The 12,334-nt window shown below is 35.6% G+C and overlaps 1 protein-coding gene across 5 annotated transcripts in view; it reads left to right on the top strand.

Moving 5' to 3' along the window:
- Window positions 1-12,334, top strand: part of Foxn2 (forkhead box N2) — a 71,680-nt gene that overhangs the window by 43,073 nt on the left and 16,273 nt on the right. For all 5 annotated transcript variants that reach the window (XM_087216414.1, XM_004839416.3, XM_004839415.3 and 2 more), the window contains exon 3: window positions 10,045-10,139. In XM_087216414.1, coding sequence (XP_087072540.1) covers window positions 10,045-10,139 — 95 coding nt within the window. The remainder of the gene's footprint in view (window positions 1-10,044; window positions 10,140-12,334) is intronic.

Genomic DNA, 12,334 nt, shown 5'->3' with positions numbered 1-12,334 from the left:
AGTTTTAATTTGAATTTATCTGATGGCTAGAGATGTTGAACATTTTTTCATATACTGTACTTTTTTTAAAAATTAATTTTATTGGTCCATTTTAGGTATACAATATAATGACATTTATCATTGGAAATTTGCACCTTTACATAATCTCTCTTGGTTCTTATTTTTTTCCCCATTCCTTTGTCCTCCCTTCCACCCCTCCATCCCTCCCTATTTCAAAGACTTTGTTTCCATTTTTTCATTTTCTCATATTCTATTCCCTTCTTTCTTATCGCCTACCCCTCCCACTTTCCCTTCCCCTTTGGCCCTTTTCTTCATATTTCACATTATTAAACCTTTCAGTCCTTATTTACACTTCTAGTTTCTCACACTAGAGAAACTATTCGGTATTTACACATGTGTGCTGTTTCACTTAAGAATATCACCTCAGTGTGCATCCATTTAGCAATAAATGTCTCTTAATTTCTCATTTTTTATAGCTGAGTAGTACTCCATTTTTTAAGAACCCACATCTTCTTTATCCAGTCTCCAGTTGGTGGGCAACTGGGCTGCTTCCAAGTTTTAGCTGTTACACATTGTGCTGCTATGAACATGGGTGCATATATATATATCACTGTGGTATGATTCTTTTAATTCTTTTGGGAAGAGCCCCAGCAGGGGAATAGCTGGGTCAAATGGGACTTCCAGTCCTAGTTCTCTGAGGTATCACCATACTGATTTCCACAGTGGTTGTACTGTGAGACCTAACTAAAGTTTGACTCTATCTTAAATAGAAGACAGTAAAGTGGCCTTGACATAAATTTCACTTCACTGAAGTCAACTATTCCCCTAGTCTCCTTTGTGCCCATAAACTAGTGATAAAATGTCCTTGCTGTGGGACAACAGATTAAAAAAAGAGACACAGCTCCTAACTCAATCCTCTGTCTGCCCAGAAAACAGATGCTCCCAGGCCCATTATCTATAAAACATTCTGTCAATGTGCTGATTGTTCCTTTTTCCCATAAACTCTACATGCAGCCACCCCTCAACCCCCCATGCTTGCTAAATATCAACCAATCATGTGACTGCTAAATAGAACATCCCCAAACCTTGCAGTAGCCACAATAAAAACCCTGCTGATTTGAAATTCGGGGCTCTCAATCCTGATCCGCTGCGTTGGTGACGATTGAGTGCCCCTGCTCGAGCTTAAATAAACAACCCTCGTGTGTTTACATCGAAATCGGCTCCTTGATGGTCTTTGGGGACTTCGCAATCTGGGCACAACAGTACTAGTCTACACTCCAACCAGCAGTGGAGTAGTATTCCTCTTTCCCCACAGCCCCAGCAGCATTTGTTATTGGTTGATTTCGTGGTAGTAGCTGTTCTTTCTGGGGTGAGGCGGAATCTCAGCGTTGTTTTCATTTGCATCTCTCCAATGACCGGTGATGTTGAATGTTTTTTCATGTGTTTATTTGCTATTTCTATTTCTTTGTGTGAGAAATGTCTGTTCATTTCAGATGCCCGTTTTTGGATTGGGTCTTTAAATTTGGGAGGTCTGACTTTTTTTTAAGTTCTTTATAGACTCTAGATAGTAGACCTTTGTCTGAGGAACAGCAGATGAAAATTTTTCACCACATTGTAAGTTGTCTCTTCACACTCTTGGTGGTTTCTCTTGCTGTGCAGAAGCTTTTTAATAAGAAGAGATCCTACTTGTTGATTGTGCTAGTTCATGGGCAACTAAGGTTTTGTTCATAAAATCTTCGCGTATACCAATGACTTCAAGCGCTCCACCTGACCGCTGTTCCAGCTGGTTCAGCGTTTCTATTTTAATATTTAGATCTTTAATCCATTTTTATTTTAGTTTAGTGCATGGTGAGAGATATAGGTCTAGTTCTAATCTTTGGCAAGTTGAAACCCAATTTTTCCAGCACCATTTATTAAAGAGACTATCTTTCCTCCAGTGAGGGTGTTTGACTCCTTTGTCAAAGATGAGGTTCCTGAATGTGACTGGAGTTGTTTCGGCATCTTCTAATCTGTTGCACTGGTCCTTGGGTCTGTTTCTTTGCCTGTACCATGCTGTTTGTATCACAGTAGCTTTGTAGTATAGTTTCAAGTTGGGAACTGTAATACCCCCTGCCATTTCTCTGTTGCCTAGAATTTTGCTCTTCTACGTCTCTTCTTGTTCCAAATGAATTTTTGGATTGTTTTCCTAAGGTCTGTGAAGTATGCTGCTGGGATTTCATTTGAGATTGCATTGAATCTATATAGCAGTTTTGGAAGTAGGGCCATTTTCACTATATTGATCCTTCCTAACCAGGAGCAGGAGATGTCTTTCCATTTTCTGATATCATCTTCAATCTCTCTTTTCAGAGTGCTATAGTTTTCAGAGAAGAGGTCTTTGATTTCTTTTGTTAGGTTGATTCCTAGGTATTTCAGTTTTTTGGATGCTGTTGTGAAAGGAATTGTTTGCCCTATTTCTGTCTTAATGACTCTGCTGTTGATGTAGAGGAAAGCTATTGATTTCTGTGTGTTCACCTGGTATCCAGCAACTTTTCTGAATTTGGTTATTAAGTCTAGAAGACTTTTGGTGGATTTCTTGGGGTCTTCTATGTAGAGTATCATGTCATCTGTACATAATGACAATTTGACTTCATTTCCTATCTTTATTCCTTTTCTTTCTTTCTCTTGTCTAATTGCTGTGGCTAATGTTTCCAAAACTATATTGAACAAGAGTGGTGATAGTTGACATCCTTGTCTTGTTCCTGAATTTAGTGTGAAGGATTTCAGTTTTTGACCATTTAGTATGATATTGGCTGTTGGTTTTTTATAGATGGCTTTTATCAGTTTGAGGTAGAGACCATCTAGTCCAATTTTTTGTAGGGTTTTTATCATAAATGTGTGTTGGATTTTGTCAAATGCTTTTTCTGCATCTATTGAGATGATCATATGATTTTTGTCCTTGGCTATATTGATATGGTGTATTACGTTGATTGATTTGTGTATGTTGAACCATTCCTGCATCCCTGGGATGAAACCCACTTGGTCAGGGTATATGATCTTCTTGATGATCTTCTGTATTCTATTTGCCATTATCTTATTAAGGATTTTTTGCATCTATGTTCATTAGTGAGATTGGCTCTCTTTTTCGGTTGGGTCTTTCTCTGCTTTGGGGATCAGGGTGATGCTTATTTCCAGGAATGAATTTGGGAGTGTTGCTTCCCTTTCAATTTCATTGAAGAGTTTAAACAGTAGTGGCCGTAGTTCCTCTCTACATGTCTTGTAGAATTCAGCAGTGAAGCCATTAGGACCTGGGCTTTTCTTAGTTGGTAAGTTTTTAATTACTTTTTCAATTTCATTGATTGATATTGGGTTGTTTAGAATTTTTAGGTCTTCATTCAACTTTGGTGATTCATACATATCTAGGAATCTGTCCATTTCTTCTGTGTTGTCCATCTTATTGGCGTATAGGTTCTCGAAATAGGTTTTGATGATCCTGTGGATTTCTTCTGGGTCTGTTGTAATTTCACCCTTTTCATTCCTATTTACATGGATTTGGGCCTTTTCTTTCCTTTTTCTGATAAGGTTGTCTAAGGGTTTGTCAGTTTTGTTTATTCTTTCGAAGAACCAACTCTTCATTGATTTTTTTGTATCCTTCTCTTAGTCTCTATTGCATTGATTTCTGCTCTGATCTTTATAATTTCCTCCCTTGTATGAGCTTTGGATTTGTCATGCTCTTCTTTTTCTAGAAGCTTGAGGTTCAGCATCAGGTTGTTTTATTGGGATTGCTCTGTTTTCCTTATAGTATTCACTGCGATGAATTTCCTTTGTAAGACTTTCATTGTGCCCCATAGATTCTAATATGTTGTATTGTCATTGTCATTTAATTGTAGGAACTGTCTGATTTCTTTTCCTCTGTGACCCATTGTTTATTCAGAAATGTGTTGTTCAATTTCCAGGTGTTTATGCAATTCTTGCAGTTTCATTTGCTATGGATCTCCAATTTCATCGTACTATGGTCTGATAATATACAGGGGATAACTTCACTTCCTTTGCACGTACTTAAACATGTTGTATGAGCGAGTATGTGTTCTATTTTCAAGAATGACCTGTGTGCAGCTGAAAAGAATGTGTATTCTGATTTTGTGGGGTGGAACATTCTGTAAACACCTGTTAAGTTTATTTGTTCAAGAGTTTGAATGAGTTCTACTATTTCATTGCTTATATTTTGTCTAATTGATCTATCTATTTGTGACAGTGTGGTATTGAGGTCCCTCCCTTCTATTGCATTTGTGTTTATTTGATTTGTCATGTCCATTAGTATTTGTGTTATATAGTTGGGTGCACTAGTGTTTGGTGCATATGTTTATGATTGTCATCTCTTCCTCTTAGACTGTTCCCTTTACAAGGATGTAGTGTCCTTCTTTGTCTCTCTTAATCAGTGTTGGTTTGTCATCCACTTGATCTGCAGAGAGGATAGCTACTCCTGCTTTTTTTCAGGTTCCTGTCACATGGAGTATTGTTTTCCACCCTTTAACTTTCAGTCTATGAGTTTCTTTTTGAATTAAGCGTGTTTCTTGTGTCCAGCATATTGTTGGATCTTGCTTCTTCACCCATTCTGCCGTTCTGTTACTTTTGATTAGTGAATTGAGACCGTTAACATTGATAGTTAAAACTGATACCTATTGACTTATCATTGTCATGACTTTTTCTTTTTGTTTGAATTTTTTTTGTGTGTTCTTGATGATAGCCATTCTGACTGGGGTGAGATAGAATTTTGATACAATTTTAATTTGCATTTATCTGATGGCTAGAGATGTTGAACATTTTTTCATATACTGTGTATCTTAGCCATTTTAACTCTTTTGAGAAATATCTATTTGGTTCATTTGCTCACTTTTTAATTGGGTCCATTGTTTTATGGGAGTTGATTTTTGAGTTCTTTATATATTCTAGATACTAATTATCAGAAGAGTAGCTGGCAAAGATATTTCTCTTCTTCAGTGGATTGTGTCTTCACTCTGTTTTGGGTTTTTTTTTGTTTTTTTTTTGAGATGGGGAGTCTCACTATGTAGCACAGGCTGACCTTGAACTCACATCAGTCTTCATGCCTCAGCCTCCCATGTGCTGGAATTAAAGATGTGAGCCACCGCGCCGGGGCACTCTGTTGTTTATTTTGCCAAAAGCTTTTTAACTTGATACAGTCACATTTTTTGATTCTCTTTATTTCCTGTGCTTTTGGAGCCCTATTTAGGAAGTCAGAAGTCTTTGCTTGGGCCTATGGCTTTCAGTGTTTTCCCCATTTCCAGCAGTTTCAATATTTCTGGTTTGAGACAGAGTCTTACTAAGTTAGCCAGGCTGTCCTTGAACTTGTGATCTTCCTGCCTCAGCCTCTTGAGAGCTGGGATTACAGGTATGAGCCACTATACCCTATTGAAAATGATTTCTGTATATGAAATACAGACACAATATATAGTAAAATACTGTTTTTGAAAAATTGCCTTGCTCATTTTCCAAAGGAAAGGATTTTGTTATAATGGGGAAATTCCAAGTAAGGAAGGAGGTTGGAAGATAATATAATTTTTATTCTACTGTTAGAAATTTTGGCTATGTCCTTTCCAAAGTGCATCATTAGATTTTTATTATTTAATTGGATCACTTAATTCTTTTCCACTTTTAGAACTGCTGTATTGTATGTACACTTAGAGCAGTACGTAAAGGGTAATATTTACTAGTAGATATTTAGAAATATGAGATAGGATTAGAGATGATGTGGTATGATTAAAGCTCCAAATTTGAAAGCTATCAGCCTCAAGGAAAATCTAGGAAAAGTACAGTGTAGTGAAGCCAGGGAAGAAAACTTTAAGTACAAACGGCCATAGTGTCAAATTGTTGAGATAAACAGAAGCCAAAGGATTATGGCTTGAAATATTATAATCCGTGGCATGCTGATAAATGCCTAACAATTGGCAGGAAATAAAAGGTTTAGCTTTTGCAAATTTCTGTAATATAAATATTTCCATCATGGGTAACATCAAGCTACCAATATAATTTTTTTTTTTTTTTGTACCAGAGATCGAACTTGGGACCTTGCACTTGCAAGGCAGGTGGTGGAACCACTGAGCTAAATCCCCAGCGATATAATGTTACTAAATGTGGGGTAGAAATGTTTATAATCAGTACTCTACTACTATATTTAAGAAATTCATATAATTCAACAAAGAGAAAATGTAATTGAAAAATGGCTGAACATGTGAACAGGCAATTCACAGAAATAGCCAATAAACCTATGTTAAGATTTTCATACTCATTAGTAAATATGGACATACAGAGTAAAAGAACAACAGTAACAGCAACCACCCCCAATTCATTTATATCTATTAGAAAGTAAAAATGTTAAATATCTGATAATACCAAATTAGGTGAAGACATGGGGAAATATTGATAGGAGTATAATTTTTTTTCCTTTTTTCATTTTCCTCTGCAAATGGAACCCAGGGCCTTATGCAAAGTTAGGTATGCGTTCTATCAGTGAGCTATATATCCCTAGACTGGAGTGTAAATTAGTATGACCATTCTAGAGAGCACACTAGCAGTAGTTACAAGAATTACAAATGTACTTCTTTTTTGATCTAGCCGATCAGATGTTGCTTTCTCCCCTAGAGTAATTTCATACTTGTCCACAAGAAGATGAGTTAGTGTAGTCACTATAGTGTTGTTTGTAATAAAGATGCAGAGCAATATATCAAGTGTGGTACACTTTGTGGTAGTGCTCAAAAAGAGACTTGGTCTTGCCCATAATTTTTAAATGTATGCATTATTTATGTAATGTGAGGGTTTTTTTAAGAGTAGAAAATATTTATTGAGAGAAAGATAGCTTCTAAGAGAGACAGAAGAGGTCTAGTGGGTGGCCCAGTAGTTTTGAATATTCAGAGAAAGAAAAGAATTAAGGAAATAAGAACTAGAGAATGGGAAGGTGTACAGTGCAGAATATGGGTACAGTTTGATAAGGAGAAAGAAATTCTTTTTACCATTTAAAAATAAGGATAAATATAGAAATTGTAATATATTGGAACAAAAATTGGCAAGCTGTCACAAGTCAAGGTAGGAGTGAAGGAACTTGTAGATGATGGTGGTCATAAAAATCAGTAGAGCACTTTGCTTAAATGTCTGAGATTTAGACAAAAAGAAATACATTCAAGTTCAGTGAGGAATGTATATGGATTTTTTTCTTAACTTATAAGACCATTTTTGAGTTAATCCCTTGAAGTGACATTATTTTTTGTTCCAATCTGTGGAAGCGAAGTAAGTTATACTTATTTCCATTAAATGTTGAAATTGACTTTGGCAACCTTGACAGCACTTTTTTGATGATTAGCTGCTATCTATAAATGATAATCTCCAAAGAAGGCAAGATGGCAAGGTTTAGATCAAACTTTACAAGTTGTAATCATACCCAACAAGCTAATGATTTTTTTTTCTTTTGTCCTCCATTCCACAGTTATTTCTCAAAAGACAGATCTAAAAATCTTGGTTTGTTACTGGTCTGTCTCAGGATTTTAAAATTACAAAAGGTAGACATGGTAGTGTTTTGGTTTGATGTAGTTCTGGTTTATGCTTTAAATGTTAACTCCTAAATCTTATATATACTTTTCTAAATTTTTATAGACCAACTAAAACATTATAACTGAGATTTTAATCCAGAAAAATGGAATTAAATTTTGTTTGCTTTAGTACAGTTTTAATCAGTTACTCTTTAACTTGGTGGTTTTAAAAGCCATTGAAGCTGGGCAGGGTGGTACAAGTCTGCAATTTCAGCACTTGGAGGCTGAGGCAGAAGAGTCACAGGGAACTGGAGGCCAGCCTAGACTACCTAGAGAGACAGACCCTATCAAAAACAAACAAACAAAAAAATCCACTGAAAAGGTAGGACAAGTCAGATAATTCTTAAAATATGAAAGACAAGCACATAACATTTCATCTCCCAATTTATTCTCTAAAACTTCCATTAAGATAAATCTTTTTTAAAGTTTGACCCCTGCTATATTCCTCATATCTTCAAAACTTTCAGTGGTTTCTTACAAAATTAAATCCAGTGTAGTTGCAAAATGCAAAATAGTAAAACACATATTTCCTGTTTCCATTGCACAAAAGATTTTTTATGGTGAATTTAGTTTAAAAACAATACTAAAACTATTACTTGTGTTCCATTATCTAAGCACAATAACATAGAGGCAGTTTTTAAGTGAGAATTAGTTAAAAATAAGTTCCTTTTTGCCTAGACTAGCAAATACATGGTTTTATCTCCTCTTACTGATAGTTCATGACCAGACCCAGTGAAAGGAAGTGCTGCCATGGTAACATAAACCAGACTGTTATTTGAGACCATACTCAGGATGCTTAACTGCCCCGAAACTGCAAGTTTTCAAAACCAGTTCTTGTAATTTGCTATTTCAAGGAAGTGGCAAGTCTACTGTGATCAAAACAATTTGTAGTCTTTTCACAATAGAATTTGAAAAGTAAACTTGAAGTCTAGAAGTGTAATCCTAGGAACACCAAGATAGAACATGGCTAGAATTATTGAAATAATTGTCTTGCTCAAGGTATGAAAAATAACCCATAATATATATCTTTTCTATATGAAACTGAATTGGTTTTGGAGCAAAGGATGTGGGTGTTAATGCTTTAAAATTTTATTTCCCTATCATCCAAACACATTTATCATCTGGGCAAGTGACTGTGCACGTGATTAAGTTTTATCGCTTAATCCACAAATACATTTATAAAACTTTTCTTGGAAACGATAGCAATGTCAAATACTTGTTGAGTGTAATTAATGTGATAGCTTACTACTGAATGCCAGTGTGCCAAGTACATCCATAGGTTTTCTCTTCCTATAGATTTAAGTTGCTAGGATGTTTAACAATGACTTACATTCAGTTGTTGCACCTATCCACAGCTGACGTTTCTTTCTAAATTTATTTTGTCCCTTGTTCTTTATTACCTTTTTTCTTTTATTTAGAATTCGTTTTTTTGATGGTTTTGTTAGACTTCTTCATTTCTTAGGAGTAAAAGAATGAGAAGGTCTTGTTTGTTACTCAACCAACATTCAATAACTTACTCAGTGCCAGTTACAAAATAACTCTTTTGGTATTCATTTATTTTGCAACTGTGTTACTTATACATAAATTACCTTATTGAATCTAATCAAAGTTCTGTGAAGTGGCCTGAATTGTTCTTTTTTTTATGGGTGAAATGTGAATGAAAGGTAAGGCTCTGCGAGAGTAACTGATTTTATCCAGTATCAGATAGGCAGTCAGTAAGCAGTGATCAAGATCTCAGTTTTTAAGCCTGTGGAACAATATTCTTTCATTATGTCATTCTTCTATAAAAATTATGACACAATACTCAGATAAAGAGTCTGGCTAATGGACTAATATTAATTTGAAAAAGTTTAGGAAGTGGAAGCACTGAGGAGATTACATTAAATCTTATATATATATATTTTATACAAGCAGAAATGAGCCAGGGAACAGGAAGCAAGTACATTTTTATTGGTTTTTTTTGTGGTGGTGAGGATCAGCACAGGGCCTCACACATGCTAGACAAACATTTTACCTCTGAGCCATATCCCCAACCCAATTTTATTGTTTCCTAAATAATTGTTAATGCAGTTGTAATTTGCAATTCAAGAATTTTTACAATACAGAAGCATAATGTAAAACTTGATGTTAATGAATTTGAACCTCTCTAGTCTTGTGAGCTAGTGGAAGTTTTGTACATCACATGGTGGCTATAAGCATGCTTAGCAAATGCATTATGATTTGTTATTGTGTGCAAAAGATACCACAGGGCTTTTCCTCAACATTTATTAAAATCATTCTCACTGTGTATGTATAAAAGCCCTCAGGTTGCTGTTCGTGGTGGCTTACACCTGTAATCCCAGCACTCTGGCGGCTGAGGCTGGGGCATTGCTGCAAGTTCCAGGCCATCCTGAATGAACTACAAAATGGAACCCTGTCCTAAAAAAAAAAAATTCCAGGCTATTAATTGTTGTACATTTTGTTTCAGGTTAATGGGAAAGGTTCCTTGTGGCGTGTTGATCCAGAATATAAACCCAATCTCATGCAGGCACTGAAGAAGCAACCTTTTTCCTCTCCACAAAGGTAAGGATTTGCCATATAACTGTCCATGATGATCTAGATTTTATTGTGTGACATGAAGAAACTTAAAGTTGTAAGCCTTTTTTTTTTTTTGATATCCGGGATCGAACTCCTGACCTTATGCTTGCAAGGCAGGAGCCTATACCACTGAGCTAAATCCCGGCCCCTAAAGTTGTATGTCTTTATAAATTTGTTTAATTGTATAGAAAAGTCTTTATGGATGACATTAGCCTAAGACATTTTTACTTAGGTTTAATTTGTGTTAAACACAGGGAAACAAGAGGACAGTTGAGAACATAAATTCTGAGCCAGGTGCTGAGGTTTATACCTATAATCCCAGCCACTCCAGAGGCTGAGGTAAAAGGATGACAAGTTTGAGGCCAGCCTGGGTAACTTAGTGAGGCATTGTCTCAAAATAAAATAAAAATGGCTGGAGATGTACCTAGGTACTAGAGCACTTGCCTAACATGAGCCCCTTCTGTGTACACACAGAAACACATGCACATGAGGGAAATTTAGTCATTACAATATTATAGAGAAAGTTATAATTTCAATTCCAAAAAAATTAAATTATTTTAATTATTTGCAGTACTAATGCTATGACTCTTAAGACATGGGAATTTTGTTTAGCAATAGGGTGTACTTATATTGCCCTGGGGTGGCCTACAACTCAAGAGCCTCCTGCCTCAGCCTCCTCAGTGCTGGGATTACAGCATGGACCACCACTATGGGTGTCCAGCTTATTTAAAAATTTTAAATGTGATGATTAACAGTTTAATATTTTTATATGCATACTGCATTTATATTTCTTTTTCTAAGTTTTTGTCTTTCATAGTATTTTAATGTTTAAAAAATATATTCATGTCTAAAATTTTAAGTGGCAAGTAAAATAATGCTTTGACGGTTTTTTTCCTTTTTTTTGGTAAATGTTATTACAGTGTATTTCCTTAAAATTTCTCTTGGCTTTTATTTTTAAACCCAGTGGCTCCTATTGATTTTTCTACCTTTCTCATTTAAAGTTAAATCTGAAAATTATGTGACCTCTTTGGGTCTGATTTTGTTTTCTTTTCCTAAGCAGTCTAAATCTTTAAAAATTCTTATTATATACATTCATTTGAGTTGAAAATGCCAAATTTTATTAAGGTAACTTTAAGGTGGTTTGTATTGCTTATTTTTTTGAAAAACATAGCCAGGCATGGTGGCGCATGCTTGTAATCCCAGCACTTAGGAAGCTGAAGCAGGAGCATCACTGTGAGTTCAGGGACACCCTGTGCTAGAGTAAGACCCTGTCTCAAAAAACAAAGAAAAGGGCCAGGGATTTAGCTCAGTGGTTTCGCCACCCGCTGCACAAGTGCAAGGACCAGAGTTTGATCCCTGGTACCCCCCAAAAAAAGAAAAGAAAGAAAAGAAAAATATTAAAAGGATTTTAATAAATGAAATATTTCAAGCATATTCATAGGAGAAAATACTAATTTACTTTCAACTACAACAATTATGAACATTTCATATAGTAGTTTGTTTGAATTCTCTCTTTGGCACTGTTCTAGGGATCACACCCAGAGCCTTTGTATGGAGCTACGTCCCCCGCCCACCCTCTTTTTGTTTTTTTATTTTGAGACCCAGAGTCTTGGCTAAATTGCTAAATTGCCTGGGCTGGGCTGTAATTTAGCCTTTTCTCCTGCCTCAGATTCCGTGAGTGCTGGAATTACAGGTGTGTACCACCACACCTGGCTCATTTGAATACTTGGTATTAGCTTTTTAAGGACAAGTTATAGCTGAAATCCAGAAACAAACAAACAAACAAACTAGGAAAGCTAAAGTTGAAATGTCATTGGTATATATGATCCATAACTAGTTGAGAATTTAAGTTGTTCTCCTGTTCCAAGTACTAACCAGACCCGACTCTGCTTAGTTTCCAAGATCAGGCACATTCAGGGTGGTATGGCCATAGACAATTTAAGTTGTTTGCCATGTTTGAAGATTAAATGGATCATTGAAAATGGAACTACTAGGTTAATTTCTCTTTATGAAGTAAAGCTCTAAGAAGTTACCTGAGTTTATATCCTCATTTGGGAATTCATCTGTTCTTTATTAGTGTTAGTGTTTATGAGGTGTTCTGCTAAATAATAATTTAGAAACTAATAGAAAGTTCTGTTTATGTTCACTTATTTGTTTTATTTAGGGTTTTTTTTCTTGCT

Source organism: Heterocephalus glaber, unplaced genomic scaffold (genome assembly GCF_053883595.1).
Source record: "Heterocephalus glaber isolate CG9 unplaced genomic scaffold, H.glaber_assembly_v1.0 deba00001457, whole genome shotgun sequence".
Classification (NCBI taxonomy): Eukaryota; Metazoa; Chordata; class Mammalia; order Rodentia; family Bathyergidae; genus Heterocephalus; species Heterocephalus glaber.
Note: the sequence above shows the minus strand (reverse complement) of the source record. Positions and strands in the feature narration are given on the sequence as shown.